This window comes from Erinaceus europaeus, chromosome 3 (assembly GCF_950295315.1).
Source record: "Erinaceus europaeus chromosome 3, mEriEur2.1, whole genome shotgun sequence".
NCBI classification, from domain to species: domain Eukaryota; kingdom Metazoa; phylum Chordata; class Mammalia; order Eulipotyphla; family Erinaceidae; genus Erinaceus; species Erinaceus europaeus.
Window position 1 is genome coordinate 104,390,866 of NC_080164.1, and position 26,401 is coordinate 104,417,266.

Genomic DNA, 26,401 nt, shown 5'->3' on the forward strand with positions numbered 1-26,401 from the left:
GTTATTATTGTTGTTGTTGTTGATGTTGTCATTGTTGGATAGGACAGAGAGAAATGGAGAGAGGATGGGAAAACAGAGAGGGGGAGAGAAAGACCTGCAGACCTGCTTCACCGCTTACAAAGCAACTCCTCTATAGGTGGGGAGCCTGGGGCTTGAACTGGAATACTTAACGCTGGTCCTTGCGCTTTGTGCCACCTGTGATTAGCCTGCTGCGCTACCGCCCACTCCCATGAAAGACTTTTTAAGTAGCTACTGTGGTATCTCCCCACCCATCTAATTTAATTCTTATGAAGAACTTCCTGTTTCACAGATGTCTGTCTTGCTGTATTCTAAGAGAGTGAAGGGGGGGCACATTTTCTTTTCTCTCTTTTAATTTTCATTCTTCTTATAAGGAAATTAACTTCATGATAAATCTATCACCTTTGGAACCTAACTACCTCTCAAATGACTATCTCAAAATTACATTATTTTGAAGACTATACAGTTGACAAATAGATTTTTAAATATATCTATTTTAATATACCACTGTTATTTTAAATGTGACTGAATATGAAATAAAATACTTGGATATATACTTCTTATGGTGTAGACTTTGACGTTTTAGTTTTCGAAAACTAATGTATTAGATGTAAATTTTGAATAAAAATGTTACTATGTTGTGAGTATCATAAATTTTAAAGCCCTAAACTAGGAAAAGAATGCAGGATTTATATTTATTTACTAACAATAGTTACATACTGTACTTTTTCTACATTTATTTTCTCTTAGGACCTGCAACATATAGTCCTGTTTTATGGAAAACTTGCTCTATTCCCTTACTTTTTAAAGCATCAAGACGTTTTAAGGAACCCATAGAAAGCACTCCTGGTCCAGCTACATATGAGGTTTGTAAATGATATTTATTTTCATCAATGAGAATAGAATAATTTCCAAAAAGCAAAAAAATGCTTTCATTAAAATTATTTTCATATATTTTATTCATATTTCTAACCAATCAAACTATATTTTGTCTAAGAAAGGTCCTATCTTCTCCTTTTTATTAATTTAACATTGACTTCTAATATGACAAAATTTCAGGGTTGAGGTTTTACAACTCTGTGTATTTATAAGACTAACCCAACTATAACCAAAGGTTCCATGTCATCTCATCAAAAGACCCTCTCCCTGTTATTCCTAACCTGCATTCTTTGTTCATTCCAATAACCACCATATTTAATGGATGTTACTTTTGTCATTTCCCCTAATTCATTTACTTTGTTGTATTACACATGTAAAAGGAACCAACTATTTCACTTCCTTGCAAATTTTATTTAGCAAATTTCCTCAAGTACAATCCATTTTATGCCAATAAGACCCAAATTCATTTTATTTTAATAGCACAGTAGTATTCCATTGAGTACACACCTCACAGGTTCTTTATGCAGTCCATTCTTCATGGACATTCAGGCTAATTACATGCTTTGTTTATTGTGAATAGTTCTACAATAAGCACAGGTATGAATCTATCATTTCAAATTAGTGTGTCATGTACTTGGAGTAATTGCCTAGGAGTGAAATTGGTGGGTCTTATGGCTTTTCCATATTTATTTTTCCTCATCACCTGTGGACTAACATGTAGACTGTTGGTGAATAATAGAAATAGGTCATTTAACACTAGAGCAGTTATGAATTGAAATTGTTTGTTTTGATTTGGAAAAAAACTTAAATTTTTTATAGCCCTATTCCTTTCTTAATCTTTACTCTAGTTTCCTTTGACAATGGAGTTAAATATATTATATGTCCACTAAAGTTTGTTGCTCAATATTCAAATAATTTTGGTTTAATTTTGTATATGATGTTAAGTGACTACCTAGTTTTAATCAATGAAATAGCTTATTTGCACATATCTGTCCAATTTTCGAAATACTGTTTTTAAAGATTTTCTCTTATCCATTGCTTGATTTTGGCTCCTTTGTAATATATTTGATTTCTATATATTTTGACTTTATTTCTAGATTTTATACTTCATTATGCATTGTGCTTGTCCTATTTCAGTATTATACTGTTTTAATTACTACTGCTTTGAGTCGTAGTTTGAAATCAAGATCAAGGGGTCTTACTATTTTTTATTTTCTCTTAGGGTTGTTTTGGCAATTTATTATCTATATCTCCATCAAAATTGTAGAATTGTTTCTTATGTTTGCTTAAAGAATATCATTAGTTTAATGAAAAGTATATATTGAATTTGTAAATTACTTTATGCACAATGACTTTTTGTTTCCTATACTCTTCCATTTGTTCACTTATTTTTTAAAATATTTTTTATTTTATTTTTTTATTCCCTTTTGTTGCCCTTGTTTTATTATTGTAGTTATTATTACTGTTGTCGTCGTTGTTGGATAGGACAGAGAGAAACGGAGAGAGGAGGGGAAGACAGAGAGGGGGAGAGAAAGATAGACACCTGCAGACCTGCTTCACCTGTGAAGCGACTCCCCTGCAGGTGGGGAGCCGGGGTTCGAACCGGGATCCTTATGCAGGTCCTTGTGCTTTGCGCCACCTGCGCTTAACCCGCTGCGCTACACCCGACTCCCTGTTCACTTATTAATAGAATATTTATTGAGAAACTATTTTGTGCCAAGCACAATTATAGTTCTGGGTGGGGGTACAAAAAGAAATGACATAGCACTTGCTTGCAAAGAACTGATAAATTGTTTTCAAATCACTTTATTGGTGGAGATAATCACTTATTAGTCAGTTGTTGACACACAAGTACAGTTTCTAACTTCACTGTGTTAGTGATTGCAGGCCACCCCACCACCAACTTCAATCTTGCTCCACCATCATGCACTGGGCTCATACCATCCCTTCTGCACCCCCCTTCAAAGTCTTTAGTTTGATGCAGTAGTCTAAGTTTGAAACCTATATTTTCTCCTTTAAAATTTTTTTTATTTATTTATTTTCCCTTTTGTTTTTATTGTTGTTGTAGTTATTATTGTTGTTATTGATGTCCCTGTTGTTAGATAGGACAGAGAGAAATGGAGAGAGGAGTGGAAGACAGAGAGGGGGAGAGAAAGATAGATACCTGCAGACCTGCTTCACCACTTGTGAAGCAACTCCCCTACAGGTGAGGAGCCCAGGGCTCAACCAGGATCCTTAAGCCAATCATTGAGCTTTGCACCACTTGTGCTTAACCCCGCTGCACTACTGCCCAACTCCCCTTCTCCCTTTTTAAAGTTCTACCTTTGAGTGAGGTATTTTTAGGTATTTGTCCTCCTTGTGACTTATGTCATTTGTTAAATGTGTTACAACTCCTTTGAGTTCCATTCAAGATACAGCAAAGGAATGAGATACTTATTTTAATGACATAATTTTTTCAGTTCATAGATGAGGAATGGCTTCCATTTTTGTATCTTATATTCTGTCTCCTATTTCTTTTAATATCTTTCAGCTTTCAGTGTCCTTTACTAAGTTTGTTTCCAGGCTTTTGCCTTTTTTTTTCACATGCAATTGTAAATGTATTTGTTTTCTTGATTTTCCTTGTGTCTAGAAATGTATACAATACTTCCAACCTGCCATTTTACTAAACTCATTAATTCTTTATATTATTTTTCTCCATAAATTTTTTCCTTTTGCCAAAACGTTGGAACCTTACAGTTTATATCCTTTTCAGGTTCTCTTCTCTCTTTTTAAACTTTTTTCACTTAGATAATATTTTTTTTAAAGTTCAGCTATCATTGATTTGTGTAGTGACATTCACTGATAATGCAACGAAATTGACAGCTGATAATTTAACGAAAGAAGTATTGGAATTTTTCTAAAGCATAAAGACATTGAAAGGAATATCATTAGATTTGCCACAGAATCATAATTAGAAATCCCACTGCAGCATACAAAAATTTTCTGTAGTGATCAAATAACTCCAGCTTAACCCTTTTTTTTTTATTTGGTTCACAACTGCCTGACAGAATATATGCTAGATATCATTCTTAGGTGAGCTCCAATATGCTTTTTCTGAGTCTGTGTTTGCCTTAAGTTATGAGAAATGAAGATGTTATTATTGTCAGATGCTTTCCAAATCTTCATAGGACTTAGTGTATATTGTATAAGAAAGCTGGGGGTCACTTTACTGTCTATCCTGATTAATACAAAAATGTCTATATATAATTTTAACAGTACTAAAAGAAGAAAACACTGATATAATATCAACAGCATTATAAACATATTTTCTATGACTTTAGAGTGTCTATTTTTGTTCCAAAGCATTAGTTATAACAGATTGAGGACTGTAACATATGTAAATATCCTCTACAAAAAGAATGGTTATCTCAACAGATATGGTTTCATTCTCTATGCTTAATTTATTCTATATTGGTTTAACATTACCTTAGAGAGAGAGCTATCCTGATTTAAATTAAAAAAGAAGATTTAAAGCTGCAGTTGTAGAGAAAAGATAGGTTCAATGTAGTGAGATAAAACAGTGTAAATATTCTTTTAATCACATAATAACACAGGCATAAGAATAAAAATCTATTGCAAAGTTATCACCAAAGTAAGCGACAACTATGGTATTCTAATACTTGGCAGTTATGTTAATAATTTTTGTTTATTGTTACTATTTTATGGATATCTTAGTTTAGTGTTCATAAATATGGTCTAGACTTAGAGGATATGAAACATGGAGATATTCATTTTTATGTGTTGCATACTGGCAAAAATAAAAGTTTTTTGAGTTGGAATTTGTTGTTTTCTCCGGGCTGGCTTCATGGGTGGGTAACAGATGACCAAGGACACAAGGCTGAGCTGAGAACGCAGTTTAATCTTTATTCACAAGCGGGCAAACAGTCCAACCACCTAATTACCACACAATGTGCTCCTCCATCTCTCTCCTCTGGCAGCAGCATCCGGAACCCAGGAAGTATATAGGATAGGGGGCGGGGAGAAGGAAGAAGCATGAGACTACCAAGGGCTAAACCGAATCTCCCGGAGGTGGGGGGAGTGAGACCAAACCAGTGTAACAGAAGAGATCCCAGAAGCAGAACCAGAAGCATACCAACAATTCCCCCTTTTCTTTTTAACTAATTGACCATAGTATCAGGAGTGTGGGGTGAACAGAAATCTATATCATATAGGCATTTTCAAAAAAGAAACTGGCACAAACATGGAGGAACAAGTAAGCGAGCAACAAGAATCAGTATGCTGCCAAGGGAAGGCCTGAGGGGGGTGTTTCTTGCCTCTGTGGGCAAGGCTTTATCAAGCTAAAGGACCTTTCCTGCCTCTGTGGGCTTTTCTTGACTCGACAGGTATTTCCTGCCTCTGTGGGCATTAACTAGCAGGGAGGGAGGGTATGGCCTATAGAGTCCCACCACAGCTGGCTGCAGTCAGTCTTTGAGAAACCCAGCAGCATAAAGGAAAGCTACGGTAGTGTTGTGTACCAGTAAGTCCGATAGAAGTGCCAGTTCAAAGCAGATGTCCACCGAAGAATTGTCTGGGGGGTGAATTGTTGCATGAGGAAGGTCAGCTGCTGGAATTCTGCTTTTCTGTAAAGAACTTGACAGCTGAAATTCACTTACTATGAAACAAAACTTGTAGCAGGTTAGAAGTTTACCACAATTAATAACTCGATTATTATAATTGGTTTAAGTATCTTTATAAATTTGGAAGGTCTTTTTCATTTCATTTTAAGGCTCCTAACCAATCTAAGCACAATAAAATGTGGTAAGGCAAAGAACCACTGCTAGAGCCTCATGTATGAGAATCATTAGCATAACCATTGTGAAATCCACCGTTTCTAATTGAGAAGGTATTTGAGAGCTTTACATATCAATAACATCTTATTTAACCTTTTGTTACACCCGTATAAGATGGAGACACACCCTAGGTGTGTACAGGTTTTTTAGACCATGTTAATTAAAATATATTGATTTTTAACTAATTTTTACCTCAGACTTTAAATGTAAGTTAATTTTACCTTTATGAGAATTATATTGAAAACCTTTTTCATTTAACTTTGCCTGGTAAGTATGTAGCCTTAAATTTACATTTTTAACCTTAAAGTTAATGTTTACCAAACTTCAAACACACACATAAACATGGTCTTCAATACACAAGGAGAAAAACTTTTGTTACAAATGTATGTCATTTTAAACATGAATCCAGATCTGCACTGTCTTAGTTGTTCAGGGGGTGCATTGTCCAGTGGTGGCTTCTCACACAGCTTCACTTCCAGGAATTGCAGGGCTGAGATCACTGCATGAATCTCTGCGTATTTTAGCTCCTCTGCCTTCAGAGCCAAGCTGGGGATCTCAGCCAGGGGGCTCAGTCCCGGCAGGGAGCCTGTGGTCTCCGGGTGGTCCGGGATCTACCCAGACTTCATAGCAGGAGGGTGGGTGGGCCTGCCGTGCAGAAAGCGCGGGCCTTCCCACCATGTCTGCCGCCCTGCTCCCAGCGGCCAAGCAGCGTGGAGGGAGCCCGTGCCCAATGCCCTGTGCCACGCGGAAGCAAGCTGACTTCTGTGGGCGGGCGGCAGGCGGAAACCAGAGTTTGGCCCAGAGCAAAATGTTCCAGAAACAGAGAAACAGTCTCCTGAAGAAAGGGCAGAGGCCGTTGTAAGTGTCTTCATAAGTAGAAAAGCAGGCCATTGTGGCTTTAGTTACATGATCTTCTTTGGTCTGTTGCATGTGTGTGGAGCCGAGATTCTTGTCCCTGTTCAGGGCGCCATTATGTTGTTTTCTCTGGGCTGGCTTCACGGGTGGGTAACAGATGACCAGGGACACAAGGCTGAGCTGATATCGCAGTTTAATGTTTATTCACAACCGGGCAAACAGACCAACCACCTAATTACCACACAATGTGCTCCTCCATCTGGTTATTGTACTTGGACCATATGAATGATACCAAACTGTATGGAGTAGAAAAAAAAAATCCCTAAGTGAGTTCTTGGAGACCAGAAATCTTCAGGAAGATTGACATGTGAAATCTCACATTATGGAAGTTTTTATTGTCACAGGACAGGGGATCATGTTCCAAGCAAAAGTTAAACATATATGTAAACTCTTAACGGACACTAGAAGATGAAGTTTCCTTGGAAACTTTTTATCAAGTTATAGTACTGCTCCAATACAAAAATAAATAGGATGGTATTAGATATGTAAGAAATATTAGCTCACAGTGTTGTTTTTCTTTACCATTTCTTTTTTTAAAATTCATTTTATTGGGATTAATGTATTACAGAAGAGTTATTAATACATGGATAGTTTCTCACCTCCTTGTGATAGGTGTCTGCAGGACACTCTCACCCCATCCTAGGTCCTGTTTCACCATCATGGACCAGGACTTCAGCTTCCTTCCCATCCCTCTCTTCCCTGACTACCCATAGTTCTTTGCTCTTGTGCAATATATCTCATTCAATCCAAGTTTTACCTTGTTTACTTTACTGTGTGTGTGTCCACCATCATTGCTGTGATTGGGTGGCAACACACTCACTCCTGGTGACATTTTACCCATTTTATTGGATAGGACAGAGAGAAATTGAGAAAGGAGGAGGAGATAGGAAGAGAGTAAGACACCAGTAGATCTGTTTCACTGTTTGTGATACAACCCCCCTCACTGGTGTAGCCTTATGCAAAACAGTATAGAGGTTTCTTAGAAAGTTAACAATAGACTTTTGGGCAGTGTGGCCATGGTATAACTGGGATCTAATCATCTCTCCTTCGAAAACAACATAAATACAACAAGGTACCCAACTGAACTGTTAATCTATAGGTGAAAGATCTACAGCCTCAAGTAGGTGCTCTAGTGGGTTGCAGCAAAAAGGGGCACAGATTCAAAAACAAAAATAGTTAAATCAGAGCTCTGGGAGGTATGGCTCTGAGCTGGGCCATTTTGGTGATTTAGCTTTAAGAGCAGCAACCAGTGAAGGTTATTCCTAGTGCCAGAAGAAAAGAGAAGGGGTTTAAAACCTCTCAGTATTAGACTCAGGATTTTTTTAACCTTCTGAATTTAGGGCAAGGACACAGCATAAAACAGAGCATTTGTGATCACAAGAGAGCCCAAAGCAACCAACCCCCCTCCCCCAACCCCATCCCACCTACCTTGGATCACACAAATAAGAGAAGCCTAGAGATCACAGTAGCACCACCTGCTGGCCAGCAATAATCCGCACAATAAATGCACAAGTAGAGAAACAGAAGTAAACAGCTAACCTTGCCATATCGGCAAGACATAAATGAAACAGAGGAACTATAAGGAACTACAGATTTAGGGAGCCTATCAGAGACAGACTAGAGAAAGCTCATTATGAGGATTCTGCAAGAATCTAAGCAATAATTGAAAGAACATTTTACTGTGGAGAGTAGTTTACAACAGAGTTCACTAAGAATCTTCAAAGCTTGAAAGAAGAACTTCAAACAGAACTCACTAAGAAGTTAGAAAGCATGAAAGAAAAATTTCAAACAGAACTCCAGTGAGTAAAAGACAGTAACTGCAATCCACACCCAGGTAGAAGGCTTAGGATGTGGACTCACACATTCAGAAGACGTAATTTCCAATCTAGAAGATATGGCTAGTCTACTCTACCAGTTCAAAGAGGAGGAAGAGGAACGATTTACAAAGACTGAAGCAACTCTCTGTGAAACTGCAGACTCCATCAAAATATTGAATAAAGAGGAAATCAAGGAATAAATTAAAATGTGCCTAGAATCCAATATGAATTAAGACATGAACTATCAAAATATTCAGACACAGCTAAAGCATTACTAAGATGGAAATTAATAGCCAACAAGCACACATTAGGGAACAAGGAAAAGCTCAAGTAAACAACCCAATTAAACAACTTTCAGAATTAGAAGAAGAAATGAATATTCCACCCAAAGCCACAACAAATCTAATGCAACCCCCATCAAGGTCCATCCAACTTAAAAAATATATATAGAGAGAAAACAAAGGTTACAAATATTTATCCAGAAACACCTGGAATCACCAAAAAAGAACAGAGCTAGGGACATCATACTCCCAGATCTCAAACTATATTACAGGGCCATTGTAATATAAACTTCCTGGTAATCGAACTAAAACAGATACATTGACCAGTGGAACATAGTAGACATATAGTAGACATCCCCCACTGCTGAGCTAGCTTCTCGAGCAGGAGACAGATGACCAGGGACTCATGGCTGAGCTGAGAATGTAGTTTAGTCTTTATTGATGAGCAGGAATGCAGTGCAATCAATCTAATCTCTATTCATTAGAAAATCCTGTCCTTTATATCTCCTGAGGCGGAAGTGTCAGGTCGGAAGAGGAAGTACGTAGGATAGGGAGTGGGGAGAAGGAAAAAATGCTCAAGCTCGGAAGTATCAAGCTTGCATCTAACTAGTGGGGATTAATCCAATGTCCTGTAGGCAGGACGGGTCTCAGGTAAAGCAGTGATTATGTAAATAGACCACAGCATTAAGTAATGCAAGCGAACCTAACGTGATGATCAAAACAGAAGGGGTCTTAGCAGCAGAATTAGAAGCAGACCAACACCCCACAAGGCTGTATGGACATCTAATTTTTTACAAAGGAGCCAAAAGGGGGAAAGGAAAGTCTCTAACAAATGGTGTAGGGAAAATTGAGTTGAAATATGTAGAAAATGAAACTGAGCCACTACATTTCACCACATACAAAAGGAACCTCCAAATAGATCAAGGGCTTGGATGTTAGACCAGAAACAATCAAATACTTAGAGGAAAATATTAGTGGAAGTATTTTCCATTTAAATTGTGTAGGCATCTTCAATGATACTAATCCAATTGCAAGGAAGACTGAAAAAAAAATAAGCCAATGGGGCTACATCAAATTGAAAAGCTTCTACACAACAAAACAAACGACCACCCAAACTCCTTACAGAATGGGAGAATATTTTTACATGTCATACATTAGACCAAATGCTAGTAACCAAAATATACAAAGAACTCACCAAACTCAGCAGCAGCAGCAAGACCAGCAAAATGACCCCAATGAAAAGTGGGGAGATGATGTGAACAGAATATTCACCACAGAAGAGATCTGAAAGGCCAAACAATCATGAAAAACTGCTCTAAGTTATTGTCAGAGAAATGCAAACCAAGACCACAGTGAAATATCACTTTACTCCTGTGAGAATATCATATATCAGAAAAGGTATCAACAACAAATGTTGGAAGGTTGTGGGGACAAAGGTATGCTCCTGCACTGCTACTGGGAATGTACATGGATCTAATCCCTCTGGAGAGCAGTATATAGAATTCTCTCAAAGATAGAAACAGGTCTGCTCTATGACTCAGCAGCTCCCTCTCCTGGGTATATATCCTAAGAAGTCAAACACACCCACCCCAAAATATCTGTGTAAACTTACATAACAGCACAATTTGTAATATTTCTTTTTTTTATTTAAGAAAGGAGACATTAACAAAACCATAGGCTAAGAGGAGTACAGTTCCACACAATTCCCACCACCCGATCTCCATATCCCATCCCCTCCCCTGATAGCTTTCCCATTCTCTATCCTTCTGGGAGTATGGACCCAGGGTCATTGTGGGTTGCAGAAGGTGGGAGGTCTGGCTTCTGTAATTGCTTCCCCGCTGAACATGGGTGTTGGCTGGTCAATCCATACTCCCAGTCTGCCTCTTTCTTTCCCTAGTAGGGTGAGTCTCTGGAGAAGTGGAGTTCCAGGACGCATTGGTGGGGTCTTCAGTCCAGGGAAGCCTGGCCGGCATCCTGATGGCATCTGGAACCTGGTGGCTGAAAAGAAAGTTAACATACAAAGCCAAACAAGTTGCTGAGCAATCATGGACCCAAAGGTTGTAATAGTGGAGAGGAAGTGTTGGGGGGGGGGTACTCTAGTATACTACTTACTGCTTTCAGGTATATATTTGTCCTAGTTTATGGACACGTGTGAACATATCTCCTGAAACGTGGTCTATATCTAGGTTTTAGGACTTTGTTAGGAAGTGAACCACCTGGGATGGAATTAGAGAATACTATGAAAGGAAAGGTCTCACTTGAGTGATGAAGCTGAGGGGTTGTCATTCCACACCTGAAGTCTCTGGACACAGTCTGAAGTGAAGCATGCTGGGGTGGCACTCGTTTTGTTGATTAGGTTGCAATCAGCGGATGCAATATTATTTAATAAGAATTGGGAGAAGCATACGGGAAAGTGGGCCCTACCCTAGGGTCCCAGGACTGGGGAAGTTTAGGCTCTATAGTGGAAATGTGAGGTTCCTGCTGTCTTAGGGTTCAAGGAGACAATGGATAGTTACTGTTATCATCACATTATTTGGTAATTTTAACTTTGGAAAGTCTCTTTGTTAGACATACAATCAACTTTTCCCCCTCTTATATTAATTAAATAGTGATTTATATGACTACAATTTAATAGGTGCATACATAAACACCATTCCCATCACCAAAGATTATGTCCTATCCCACCCACACACCCCCACACTCACCCCCCCCCCCCCCCGCTGGCCAAGGAAGCCTCATGTCCACCCTCCCCCTCACCAGAGGGTTTTTACTTTGGTGCCCTACTTCTGGTCTAAGCTTTTAAGAGAGCATATCAAAGGCACAGCCTATGGTCTGTGAATTAAAAAGTTTGAGACATTCAATCAATTTTCCCCTCTCATATTAATTAAATAGCGATTTATATGACAACAAACTAATAGGAGTGTACATAAACACCATTCCCACCACCAAAAGACTGCGTCCAGTTCCATTCTCACTCCACACTCCTACAATGCTGAACATCCATGCTCACCCTCACTCTCAACCCAGTGTTTTTACTTTGGTGCCCTACTCCAAATTCAGTCAAATCCCACTTTAATTTTCCCTCTCTGTTCTTTCTCAAGTTCTGTTTATGAGTGGGATCACCCCATACTCGTCTTTGTCTTTCTTATTTAGCTCATTGAACATAATTCCTTCTAGCTCCATCCAAGATGGGTCAGAGAAGGTGGGTTCATTGTTCTTAATAGCTGCATAGTATTCCATTGTGTATATATACCACAGCTGTGAGATGGTATATCAATGTTGTCTTTATTTGCATTTCTCTGACATTCAGTGACCTGGAGCAATTTTTCATGTGTTTGTTAGCCTTTTGCATCTCTTCTGTAATGAGTATTCTGTTCATATCCTCTGCTAATTTTTGGATGGGATCATTTGCTTTTTTGTTGCTGAGTTTGCTGAGCTCTGCATATTTTGATGATTAGTCTCTTGTCTGATATATGGCATGTAAAGATCTTCTCCCATTCTTTTAGAGGTCTCTTTGTTTGTGTGATAGTTTCTTTGACCATGCAGAAGCTTTTCAATTTTATATAGTCCCACTGGTTTGTTTCTGCATTAGTCTTCCTTGCAATTGGGCTTGTATCATCAAAGATGTCCATGAGGTTAAGATGGGAAAGTGTTCCACCAGTGTTTTTCTCTAAGTATTTGATAGTTTCTGGTATGACATCCAGGTCTTGATCCACTTGGAGTTGTTTTTTGTTTCTGGTGAGATAAAGTGGTTCAGTTCCATTCTTCTCATGTTTCAACCCAGTTTTCCCAGCACCAATTATTGAAGTGAGCCTCTTTCTTCCATTTGATATTTTGGCCCATTTATCAAATATTAGATGTTCATAGGTGTTGGGATTTAGTTCTGGGCTTTCAATTCTGTTCCATTGGTCTGTATGCCTATTTTTCTTCCAGGACCTGGCTGATTTGATGATGATGGCTTTATAATATAGTTTGAGATTGGGAGTCTGATGCTTCCATTCATGTTTCTGTTCCTCAAGATTGTTTTGGTGATTCTAGGTGTTTTCTGGTTACAGATAAATTGTAGTTTTTTTTTTAATTCTCCTGAAGAAGCTTGTTGGAACTATAATGGGTATCGTCTTAAATTTGTATATGGCTTGGGGAGAATATTCATTTTGATGATATTTATTCTTCCAATCCATGAGCATGGGATGTCTTTCCATTTCTTGGTATCATTTTCTTTTTCCTTGAGTAGTGACTCATAGTTTTCAGTATACTAGTCTTTCACTTCTTTGGTCAGCTTTTTTCCTAGGTATTTTATTGATTTTGCTGCAACAGTGAATGAGAGTGATTTCTGGCTACCCTGTTCTTTGGATTTAGTGTTGCAATAAAGAAATGCCACTGATTTTTGTAAATTGATTTTGTTGTCTGACACCTTGCTATATTGCCATATAACTTCCATTAGTTTTCTGCTGGATTCTTTAGGTTTTTCTATGTACACTATCATATCATCTGCAAACAGTGAGAGCTTGACTTCTTCCCTTCCTATCTGTATTCTTTAATTTCTTTCTCTTGCTTGATTGCTATGGCAATAACTTCCAATACTATGTTGAAGAGCAATGGTAATAATGGAAAGCCCTGTTTACTCCCCTATCTGAGCATGAATGCTCTCAGCTTTTGCTTTTGTTGATGTGGTGAATGACATTGATTGATTTATTTATGTTATGTATGTTGAACAGCCTTGTGTTCCTGGGTTATATTCCACTTGGTTGAGCTGAAAAATCTTTTTGATATACTGCTGTATCCGGTTGGCCAGGATCTACTTTAATATTTTGGTATCTATGTTCATGTGATATATTTGTCTGTAGTTTTCCCTTTTTTTTAATGCCCTAACTGCATTTGGTATCAAGGTGATGTTGGCTTCATAGAAAGGGGAAGAGAGTGTTTGTCTTTCTTTGATCTTGTGGAAGAGCTAAAAAGTATAGGTATTAACTATTTCTTGTAGGTTTTGTAGAACTCATTTGTAAAGCCATCTGGTCCAAGACTTTTGTTGTTGGGAAGATTTTTAATAACTGTTTTGATTTCATCATGATTCATGCATTTAGGTTTTTTAGTTCTTCTTGGTTCAATTTTGGAAGGGTATATGTTTCTGGGAATTCTTCTGTTTCTTGCAGATTCTCTAGCTTGGTGATGTATAGTTCTTCATAGAAGGTTCATGTGATTTTCTGGATTTCTGTGGTGTCAATTGTGATATATCCTCTATTATTGTTTATAATTCTATTTATTTGAGTCTTCTTCCCCCCGCCCCTTGTTTTTAGTGAGTCTGGCTAGGGGTTTGTCAATTTTGTTTAATTTTTCAAAGAACCAACATTTGGCTTCATTGATCTTTTGTATGGTTCTCTTATTTTTTATGTTTTTTTCTGCTCTAATTTTAGTGATTTTTGTCCTTCTGGTTGCTTTAGGGTGCCTTTGTTCCTCTTCCCCAAGTCTGTAAGGCATGCAGTAAGGTTGTTTCTTTGAGCTCTTTCATGTTCTATAATGTGCAATTATATGGCTATGAGTTTTCCTCTCAATACTACTTTAGCTGTGTTCCAAATATTTTGATAGCTTGTGTCTCCATTTTCATTTGTTTCCAGGAACATTTGATTTCTTCCTTGAGTGCCTCTCTGACCCAGCTGTTCTTAAGAAGCATGTTGTCGAGTGTCCAATTTTTTTTTTACTTTTAGTAATTTTCTGTTTGTTGTTGAATGTTAGCTTTACTTCACTTGGTCTGAGAAGATACATGGGATGATTTCAATGCTCTTGAATTTGTTGATACTATATTTGTGGCCTAACATGTGGTCTATCCTTGAGGATATGCTGTGTGGATTTGACAAGAATGTGTATTCCAGTTTTTTGGGGTGAAGAACTCTGAAAATGTCCAGGAGGTCTAGTCTGTCCATCTCTTCATTTAATTATCTTGTTTCTTTGTTGATTCTCTGCTTAGTTTATCTAAGTGTGAGAGACGGGTGTTGAGGTCTCCCACTATTATTGTATTACTACTGATGTATTTTTGTAGTTCTTTCAGTAGTTGTTTCATGTATTTAGAAGGTTCCTCATTGGGTGCATATATGTTAATAATTGCTAAATCTTCTTGGTTGATTGATCCTCTAGTCATTATGTAATGGCCGTGCCTGTCTTTTATTACTTTATTTAATTTAAAGTCTATTCTCTCAGAGATGAGAATGGCTATTCCTGCTTTTTTTTTTTGTGGTTCATTAGTATGTATGATAGTTTTCCATCCTTTCACTTTAAGTCTGTGTTTGTCTTCTTGGGTCTGTATTGTCTTGTTGGGTCAGATGAGATTCTTGCAAGCAGCATATGGTTGGGTTGTGTTTCTGATCCATCGTTCCACTCTGTACCTTTTCATGGGTGAGTTTAAGCCATTGACATTTATTGATATTATGGATTTAATGTATTGCAGTGCCATTAGTTAACAATTTTTTATTTGTTCTGATATATGGCAAGTATTATGGTCATGTTCTTGTTTATAAGAGGTCTTTTAGAACCTCTTTCAGGGCAGGCTTGGTGATGCTTGCCTCCTGTAACTGTTGTCTGTCTGAGAAGGTTTTGATCCCTCCATCTAGTTTGAATGAATGTCTAGCAGAATACATTACCCTTGGTTGAAACCCTTTTCCACTGAGGGCTCAATAGATATCTTGCCATTCTTTTTCTGGCTTTTAGAGTTTGAGTGGAGAAGTCTGCTGATATTCGTAATGGTATTCCCTTGTATGTGACATTTTGTTTATCTCTTGCAGTCTTTAGGATCTTTTCTTTATCCTTACTTCTTTTCATTGTAACTATTATGTTTCTTGATGTCTTCTGGTCTGGATTGATTCTGTTTTGAACTCTCTGGGCCTCTTGGATCTTAATGTCCTTTTTGTTACTTTTTAGGAGTGAAAGTTTTCTTCTATTATTTCCTCTAGAAGGTTTACTTACCCTTCCTCTCTTTTTTCCTCTGGTAGGCCAGTTATACAAATGTTACTTCTTTTGAGGTCACCCCATATATCTGTTGTTTTTTTCAGTGTCTCTCAATCTCTCTTTGAACTCTTATACCTCTTTCTTAGAGTTCTCTAGCTCATCCTCTATCTGGCTAATTCTGTTTTATGCTTCTGTTAATCTGCTTTCCCCTCCCTCAGCTTTTTTTTTTTTTCCAGTTCAGTTATAGTATTAGCTTCTTCTGCTGATTGGCCTTTTATCTCGTCTATTTCAGCTTTTAGTTCTCTAATTACCTTGTGGTAGCTAGTATCTGTTTTTTCCCTAATTCTGATCTCTCTTTCCTCCATAGTTGTCTTCATTTCTGTGATTATTTGGTCTGTTATTGCTTGCATACTTTTCTTAGTTATGGTTACTTCTGACTGGATTTGGAGTTTCTTCTGGGCTTCTGTCCTGATTCATTGTGGTAGCAGTTTTATTTACTCTCTATTTAACCATTTTTTAAATTTATGTGTCTTTTTTATTTTTCTGTTTTGTCATTTTTCAGTTCTTGTGTTTTGAGTACAAGCCACACTATACAAAAGCCCTTTCATAAAAGCCACACTATACAAAAGCCCTTTCATAAATGCAGTCAGAAACCCCAGAAATCACAATAGCAATTGAAGGAAGGATTGATGCAGCTCAACTAATACCAGTTAGCCAAATAGTACCACCGGTCCAAGAAAAACTAGCAACCAAAACCAAAAGAAAAAAAAGAGTAAGGAAAAAAGGAAGAGCAAGAATAGACAATTATGCAAATCTACTGTCCACTGTAAATTCTCTGGATAGCAAGAGGAGACATGCACACACACACAGAGTCCATTCTGAGTCAGATTTCTTCCACAGTATCATTCCCAGATGAGTATCAATGAATTCAAAAAGTAAAATAAGGGAGAAAAGAAAAGAGAGAGAGAGAAAGGAGCAATGAAAGGAAATAGTTACTATTATTTTTAATTAGCTAGGAGGAGAAAAAAAGGAAAGTGGAGGAAAGAGGGAGAGAGAAGCAGATTTCTCTCACAATTGATGGGACCCACAGTCTTCTATCAATTGATAAAATAACAATGGTTAATTTTGTCAACCTGAGGAAGGATGAGGAAAAAGAGACACGTACATATAAGAATAGTAATAACAATAAAATAAAATAGAGTAAAATACTCTAACAGTCAGTGTGCTGCTTGGACTGCTCTGGATTGTCTGCAGGTAGCCTGAGCAAAGACAACCAATTATAAGAAGTATATAAAAAAATAAAATAAAATAAAACCTCCAGGTAGACTTTCCCAAGCAGGGCTGAGTCTCTGGTCAAGTATTTTGTTAGTCAAATAGAGCTTCAGCCACCTAGAAAAAAAAAGGAAAAGGAAAACAGAAAAAGGCTTGGAATGACAACCCTTCTGAGCCAGTAATCTTGGTAAAGAAAATAGCTCATCAGGAAGCCTGCTAGGAGTGGCTGTCCAGCCCCTGGGGCTGTTTCTGGGGTGGGGGGTGTGTTTAGAAATAATCAAGCCAAAAAGATTTTCCTTTCTTTGTCCTTTTGGCCTCTGTTTGCCAGCCCCAAGAGTGGGTTATAGGACTCTTTTTTTGGTGTCACCCTGACCAACCTTTGTTCACCCTCCTACAGATGGCCCAGTATAATCCTAGGTTGTAAACTGCTTCTGTTTAGAGCTCACACCAGAGGTTGTTTTCAAGTCCTCGTCTTGACTCCTCCTCCAGGTGTCTCTCTTTCACTCTATCTCTCCCTACCCTCTTGATTTCTGCCTATCTTTATCTGATAAATAAAGATAATTGAAAAAAAGAGAAAGAAACAGGCAATGGCTATGCCCAGCAGAGAAGCAATTACAGAATCCAGAACTCCCACTTTCTGCAGCCCATAATGAATTTTAGTCCATACTCCCAGAGGCGGAGCAATGTTATAGGAAGATGACTAGAGGGCTCTGATCACCAATTAATCAGGACTCAGAGAGCGAAGAAGAAAAAACAAAGGATGTTTAGAAGTAGTACTAGATGTAGTCACTAATGGAAAAATATCCATTTGCTTAACATCTGTAATAAAACAAGAATACCTGCTCTTATCAGTATCAATAAACTCCTAGAAGTCTTAACCAGAAAATAAAGCAAGAATAAGATATAAAAGAAATCCAGAGTATAAGAGATGTTAAGAGATGTTAAGTTACCACTATTTGCACACACACACACACACACACACACACACACACACACACACATACACACACACGCACACACAATTTGTGATATTTGTTATGCTAACGACTCTGCCATATATAGACACAGTTCAGATATAAAAGCAATATATAGAAATCTTAAGCATTTATTTATGCATATAGTAATCCAGAAGAAAAGAATCAAGAAATAATGTCATTCTCTATTGCATCAAAAAGAAAAGGAAAGAAAAGAGAAGAAAAAAGAAAACTTGGGAGTGATTCCAAATAAAAAGTGAAAGGCCTTCCTAATAAAAACTATAAAAATGTCAAAAGAAGTAAGACACACAAAAATGGAATTTTAATATTTGTGAATTAGAAACTTCTAGAATAAAGAGGTAGGAGGCTATACACATCTATTAACAGTTGTCTTATAAAGAATTGATTTCCTAGGAAAAAATATTTGAAAAAATATCAAATTAAAACCTAATAACATTGATAAACTGTTCCTTTTATCTAAAATTATTGGCCAATACAGTACAATGCCTATTAAATCCCCCCATGGTATTTTTTTTCAAAGGAAATAGAAGAGATTTTTCTAAAGCTTATGTGGCACTAAGTAGGGCACCAAAGTAAAAACCCTGTGGTGAGGGGGAGGGTAAACATGTGGCTTCCTGGGCCGGTGGGGGTGGGTGGGATGGGACACTTGTGGTGGGAATGGTGTTTATGTACACTCCTAGTAAAGTGTAGTCATATAAATCACTAGTTAATTAATATGAGGGGGAAAATTAATTGTATGTCTCGAAGTTTTTAAAACACAGACTGAGTCTTTAATATATAGGCTGTGTATTCGATATGCGGACTCTCTCAAAAGCTAGACCAAGTAGATCAGAAGCCACCAATGGCACAGCTATGTACAAGATACTGGGTACTATACAGCAAACCCTAACAAAAGGACTTTTCAAAGTTAACCCAATTACCAAATAATGTGATGATAACATTAACTATCCATTGTCTTTTTGAACCCTAAGACAGCAGGAACCTCACATCTCCACTATAGAGCCTATATTTCCCCCAGTCCTGGAACCTTAGGATAGGGCCCACTTTCCCACATGCCTCTCCTAATCCATATCAAATAATATTGCATCTGCCGATCGCAACCTAATCAATACAATGATTGCCACCTCAACCTGCTTCACTTAAGACTGTGTCCAGAGACTTCAGGTGTGGAATGACAACCCTTCACATTCATTACTTTCCTTTCATAGTATTCTCTGATTCCATCCCAGGTGGATCACTTTCTAACAAAGTCCCAAAACCTAGATATACACCAGGTTCTGTGAGAGAAAGCATATGTTCACACGTATCCATAAACTAGTGCAAAATATATACCTGAAAGCAGAAGTACACTTGTGTTTGCAGTGAGTACCCCCCTAACACTTCCTCTCCACTATCCCAACCTTTGGTTCCATGATTGCTCAACAACTTGTTTGGCTTTGTATGTTAACTCTCTTTTCAGCCACCAGGTTCCAGATGCCATCAGGATGCCAGCCAGGCTTCCCTGGACTGAAGACCCCACCAATATGTCCTGGAGCTCTGCTTCCCCAGAGACACACCCTACTAGGGAAAGAGTGAGACAGACTGGGAGTATGGATCGACCAGTCAATGCCCATGTTCAGCGGGGAAGCAATTACAGAAGCCAGACCTTCTACCTTCTCCAACCCACAATGACCCTGGGTCCATGCTCCCAGAGGGATAGAGAATGGGAAAGCTATCAGGGGATGGGACGGGATATGGAGATTGGGTGGTGAGAATTGTGTGGAGTTGTACCCCTCCTACCCTATGGTTTTGTTAATTTATCCTTCCTTAAATAGAAAATAAATTTTAAAAAAACAAATACAAATACTAGAACTATCATTTGGGGTAAAAAGTGAAATAGAAATTTATGAGTTTATTCTTAACTCTTCAAATAAATTTACAGTACTGGGTGAAAATATCTTCACTTATGAATTATAGTAGTTTGTTAAGATGATTTATTTCTATTAAAGATTTATTTATCTTACCAGAAAAAAAAAAAAAAAACCTGTGTGGCACCAAAAAAGACAAGGGGTAGCCAGAACAATTCTGAGAAAAAAGGAGAAAAATTGAGGTTCACTGGCTTCAAACTATATTATAGAGTATTAATAATTACATACAGTGTGATATTATAACAAAAGAGACACTCAGGCCAGCCCAGAAATTGAATAACACATATAAAGTAAAGAAAGCTCTTCCACAAATATTACTGGGAAAATTGCACTGTTGCATGTAAAAAGAAAAAAAAAATACCACACAGAAAGTTAACTCAAATGGAGTAATGATCTGAATATTAGATCTTTTTTTTTTTTTTTTACTATTTTTATTTGTGATTATTAGGTTTAAAGACTATAAAATCACGGGGAATAGTTTCACATCACACCTTCCACCAAATTCTGTGTCCTTTCCTTCTTACGTCACCCACCTCACAAAGTCCTAGAAACAGTGCTTTTTTTTTTCCCCTTCAAGTTCTTGTCTATTTGTTTTCTAGATTCCATTTATGAGTGATACCATCCATTGTCATTCATCTCTTTACTTATTTCATCATGCAAGTCCCATTCATTGTATCCAAAATGACACAATATTGCTTTTTTTTTTTTTTTTTTTTGGCTGCAGAGTAGTATTCCATGGAGCATATACCCCATAACTTCTTTAGCCAGTCATCTGTTGATGGACACTTAGGCTGCTTCTATTCTTTGGCTATTTAGAAGTAATGCATCTATGAACACAGAGGTGTAAGTGTCCCTTTAGTGTTTGAGTGTACTTTGGATAAATTTCTAAGTGTGGTATTGCTGGATTATAGCATAATTCCATTTTATTTTGTTTAAAACTCTCTATACAGACTTTCAAAGGGATTGCACCAGTTTGAATCCCCACCAGCAGTACCTATAATTTTCTAGTTTGTTGATGTAGATCATTTTCTCAGGTGTGAGATGGAATCTCAGTGTAGTTTTAGCATTTCTTCATGTGTCTGTGGTCCATGTATATCTCTTCATTAGAAAAGTGTCTAATGAGGGGGTCGGGCGGTGGCGCAGTGGGTTAAGCGCATGTGGCGCAAAGCGCAGGGACCGGCGTAAGGATCCCGGTTTGAGCCCCCGGCTCCCCACCTGCAGGGGAGTCGCTTCACAGGCGGTGAAGCAGGTCTGCAGGTGTCTATCTTTCTCTCCCCTTCTCTGTCTTCCCCTCCTCTCTCCATTTCTCTCTATCCTATCCAACAACGAATTGCGTCAACAAGGGCAATAATAATAACCACAATGAAGCTACAACAAGGGCAACAAAAGGGGGGAAAATGGCCTCCAGGAGCGGTGGATTCATGGTGCAGGCACTGAGCTCAGCAATAACCCTGGAGGAGGAAAAAAAAAGTGTCTAATGAAGCACAAGGACCAATGTAAGGATCCAGATTTGAGCCCCTGGCAACCCACCTGCAGGGAGGTCACTTCACAAGCAGTAAAGCAGCAGGTCTGCAGGTATATATCTTTCTCTCTTCCTTTCTGTCTTCCCCTCCTCTCTTGATTTTTCTCCATCCAACAATTATTACAGCAATAACAACAACAAGGGCAACAAAATGGGAAAAATGGCCTCCAGGAGCAGTGAATTCATAGTGTAGGCATCAAGCCCCAACGATAATCTTGGAAGAGGAAAAAACAAAGTAAAGACAAATAATCTTTAAGACTGATGTATAGTTGTGGGGCTCTGTGTAAGCTTGATAGAGCTTAGGGAGAACTCCCCCATCCTTGGATGGAGGTCTGAGAAGATACCCTCTTATTAGTCTCTCTCATCCGAGGTGAGCAAAGGGGAAAAACCGTCTCTCAGACTAAGTTCTTCCCTTCTTGACTTTCAAGCCCACAGAAACCTCAAACTGCAGGCCACATGCCCCCTACTTTAAGATTCATTCACTCAAAGTTCATACATTCCACTTCACCTTTTGATCACAAAGGAAGAGCACATCCTGTCACACACTCCTAACACCGGACAAGTGAAAAGCCTGCAAGACCTTATTTCCTGTAGCCCTTTTGATGTCTTTAAAGCCTTGTTCTTCCTTCTCTATCTCACCCCTATTCTTCTCTCAAATGCCTTTGGATAATTAAATGCCTGCATCAGGAGACTAATTATATTGATCTTTATGTATCAACTCTTGTCACACCAACCACTGCCATAGGGGCATGCTGACCTTTAATAAACCTGTGAATTCTTTTTTCCCCTTTTTTTCTTTTTTAATATTTATTTATTCCCTTTTGTTGTCCTTGTTGTTTTATTGTTGTAGTTATTATTGATGTCATCATTGTTGGATAGGACAGAGAGAAATGGAGAGAGGAAGGGAAGACAGAGAGGGGGAGAGAAAGATAGACACCTGCATACCTGCTTCTCCGCCTGTGAAGCGACTCTCCTGCAGGTGAGGAGCCAGGGGCTCGAACTGGGATCCTTACGCCGGTCCTTGTGCTTTGCACCACATGTGCTTAATCCACTGTGCTACCGCCTGACTCCCAAACCTGTGAATTCTGACTTATGTGAAAACTGTTCTTTGTCTAGCCTTCTATATCAACCCAAACCTTCTCCCCAATAAACGAGTGTGTTCGTACCAGAATCCTCCCCGGTGCCTTTTACTTTGTGTTGTCCCTTGCGTGAGCAAGAAAGGACCGGTCCGTTACCTTTCTCCTGGAGATAACCCCACCAGAAAGCCTACATATAGTGGTTATTAATTATCTTTGGGGGGGTGGGGACTCATAACTCTGGTGGAGGGTGCATTATGGAATTAGACCCTGTAATCCTAAAATCTTAAAACCTACTATTAATCACAAATTTAAAACAGAAAAAAAAAGTGCTACAGACACTGGCTCTGCCCCATAGCCAGTAGCCCCCCCCCCCCAAAGTATCTATTTAGGTCTGAGAAGACAGTATAGTGGTTATGCAAAACAAAAACAAAAAACAGCTTTATTGCCTGTGATGCCTTAGGTCACAGGTTTAATCCTTAGAACTATCATAAACCAGAGTTTAGAAGTACCCACTTTTTTAGGTTGTTTATTTTTTTTTAATTTGTTGAGCTATAGCAGTTCTTATAGATCTTTCAAATCAAAGCTTTGCCTCATGTTTGATGTGCAAATATCTTCTTCCAGTTACTGGTTTTCCTGGTTATCCCCTAGTAGTTTGCTTTCAATGTGTAGAACCTTTTTAGTTTTATGTAATCCTTTTTTTCTTTTTTTAAATTTAATTATTTATTTATTTTATTAATGAGAAAGATAGGAGGAGAGAAACATCCAGACATCACTCTGGCACATGTGCTGACAGGGATTGAACTCAGGACTTCATGCTTTGAGTCTAGTTCCTTAGCCACTGCACCACCTCTCAGACCACGTAATACTTGTTTTCATTTTACATGCTCTTGAGGTTGATTCTTCAAATACTTCTTTGATGTGAAGATCCTGCAATATTACTCTAAAATTTTATTCTATATATTTTTAATATTTCTGATTTAATATCAAAGTATTTGATCCATTTTGATATGATTTTGGTGACTGGTGTTAAGTGGTGTTTTAGTCTCACTTTTCTACATGTGTCTATCCAGTTTTCCAGCACCATTTGTTCAAGATACTTTTTTACTCCATTGAATTATTGGTCCCTTTGTCGTATATTAGGTGCCTGTATATGTGTGTGCTCATTTCTGGGCTCTTGATTCTGTTTGACTGATTCAACCGTTGATTTTTATACCAGTACCATGTTTTTTGTTTGTTCTGACATTTTATTATTTTTACTATTGCTTTTTAATGCCAACTGAAGTTGGAGAATGTGATATCTCCATCCCCCCATTTTCTCTTAAAAGTTCTTTGGACATCTATTTTTTGTGGTTCAACACAAATTTTTCAGTTTTCTTGAAAAGCATCATTGAAATTGTATAGGGGTTGCATTGACATCACAGATTACTTTTGGGGAATGGTTGTTACAATAATATTTATTTTTCCAGTCAAGGAACAAGGAATTTTTTCCATATTTGTGTCTCATATATTTCATTTAACAGTGTCCTATATTTTTCTTTGTAAATGCCCTTTACCTACTTTGTGAAATTTGTCCAGAGGTATTTTAGATTTTTTGGGTTCAGCTCTAAATGAGATTGAGGCTTTAATTTATCTTTACTCTGACTTCTTATTTTGTATAGAGAAATGCCATAGATTTATGTATGTAGATTATAAATCCTGCTACTTTACTGAATTTATTAATTACTTCCAGTAGTTATTAGTGAGGTATATTATCATGTCAATAGTAAGTGGAGGTAGTTTGACTTCTTCCTTGCATATATATATATATTTGATATCTCTTTATTGTTTGATGGCAATGACAAATACCTAGAGGCTATGTTGTATAATATTGGAGATATTGAACAAAGAATGTGCTTGCGAGTGACTCTTCCTCTTCAATTTTCTAGGTGAATTTGAGGAGAAATGGTGTTAGTTCTTTGAATATCTTATAGAATTCATTTGTAAAGCTAGCTGGACCTGGGCTTTTTATTCTTGGTGAGATTTGATTACAGATTCAATTTCTGTAGTAGTGTTGGCCCATTCCAGCCAACATTTGATTTAAGCTTGGCAGGTGGTATGATTCAAGGAATGCTTCCATTTCATCTCGCATATCCAATATATTTTCAAAGATGTTTTTCATGATGGTATTCCCTAGTGTGTATGTTTCTTTCTGTCTCTATGCTATATTTTGTTTGGTTTTAAACATGAGTAATGCATCTAAAAAGTCTTTTTAAAGTTGGCCTTGTTTTACCAATATTTGATAGTATTGCTCTGTCCATTTTACCCTCTACTCTCCTGTATCTATGTTTTTTTGTTTTTATTTTTGCTATTCCTGATGTTTGCTTTCCTGATTCTATCCTACCATTGATCACATCATTAATTAGTGTGATTCCTTTCAATAATTCTTATAAGGCAGAATTGGTAGTGACAAAATCCTTTAGTTTCTGTATACTTGAGATTTTTTTCTTATAAAAATTATTTTTATTTTGGTAGCACAGAGTGATATTGAGATGGGTGGGGAAGATAGAGAGCAAGAAAGACACCTGCAGGTGAGGTACCAGGGACTTGAACCCAGGTCCTTCTGCCTAGTAACATTTGTTCTTGCTCTGTGAAAGGAGCAGCCCTTGGTAAGGTACCCAGTTAGCAACCTCCACACACTCATGAGGCCCAGTTTATAAACTAGGCAAGTTCAGTATGAAAGAGAAACAGCTTGTCAAGAGCAGCTTCTTTCTCTCCCCTAGAAGGTGCTTTTTCAGTTTTTGCTGAAAAACTGAGTGCCTTGTGCATTTCAAAAATAAAGAAATATTGTCAAAGCTCAAGAGACTTCTGGAGGTGGTGCTATGGAGCAGCAGCAGTGGTATTTCTCTCCTCTCCTCTTCTAGATCAACTAGGAATACCAAAGGAAACCACCTGGGAATGCAACAAGACAGGACTAGAATAAATTCAGGAACCCACCAAATAACCATTGAATATAAACACATGTGGCTTGTGGACAGAGGAGTCTAGGGAGAGATTAAGTGACTGGTAACAGTCCAGCAATTTACCAGTTGAGACACCACCTCCAGTCTGTTTCACTAATAAAAATATGGCTGAAGGGAGGAGAGGACTCCCCTAAAACTCACCAGATGCAACCGTGAGTCTCCATTGCTACTGCCTTCAGAATCTGGAGCAGTGAGGGGAGGCCCTATGCTGACACCAGGGGACAGAAAACTAACTAGGAAACTCAGGAGAAGATCTATACCTCAGTGGCCTAGTGGTGGGGCTGTGAGAGTCTTAGACACTGGATTATCTCTGCCCCACCCTGCTTTATCTCTTGGTCAGGAGTCAGTGATTAAGCTAAGAAGCCTAGTTATACTTTAAAAGCCCTCAGGCTCCTATAGCCTACAGGGAAGAAAAAGCACAAAAGAGGCTTTTAAGCCACTGAGCTGCAAATCAGGGATTAAAATACTATTGATACAACTGTTAACTTCCACCACTGTGAACCCTTTAATTACCTTACTTAGACACAAGTCAATCCAGGCAAGAGTGATCAGTAATTTGAAAGGTACTGAGAGAGGGACTGACCTCGTAACATAATATATAAAATGGTTAAACCAACAAGAAGAAATATTGGAGAAATGAACCAGGACAAGAGTCTAGCTAAAAGCTCCCCAAACGTTGAACCACAAAATAATGAGGTCAATATCCAAACACTAGTTAAGGAAATAATCACAGGAGTGAGTAAAGAGTTTGAAACAATTATCATCCGAAATACAGAAACAACAAATGAGACTCTGGAAGAAAAGACTAATTATCTCAAGGTCATTAGAGAGCTGAAAACTGAAATAGCTGAGCTAAGGACACAACTAGCTGAGCAAGCTAAAGCGGTATCAGAACAGGGTAACAAAATAGCTGAACTACAGAAAACAATAGAGAGGAGAGAGAATATAA

General features: G+C 38.0%; 1 protein-coding gene across 1 annotated transcript in view; it reads left to right on the forward strand.

Moving 5' to 3' along the window:
* Positions 1-26,401, forward strand: part of STPG2 (sperm tail PG-rich repeat containing 2) — a 374,050-nt gene that overhangs the window by 174,458 nt on the left and 173,191 nt on the right. The window contains exon 12 of the mRNA XM_060187713.1: positions 769-884. Within this exon, the coding sequence (XP_060043696.1) occupies positions 769-884 (116 nt within the window). The remainder of the gene's footprint in view (positions 1-768; positions 885-26,401) is intronic.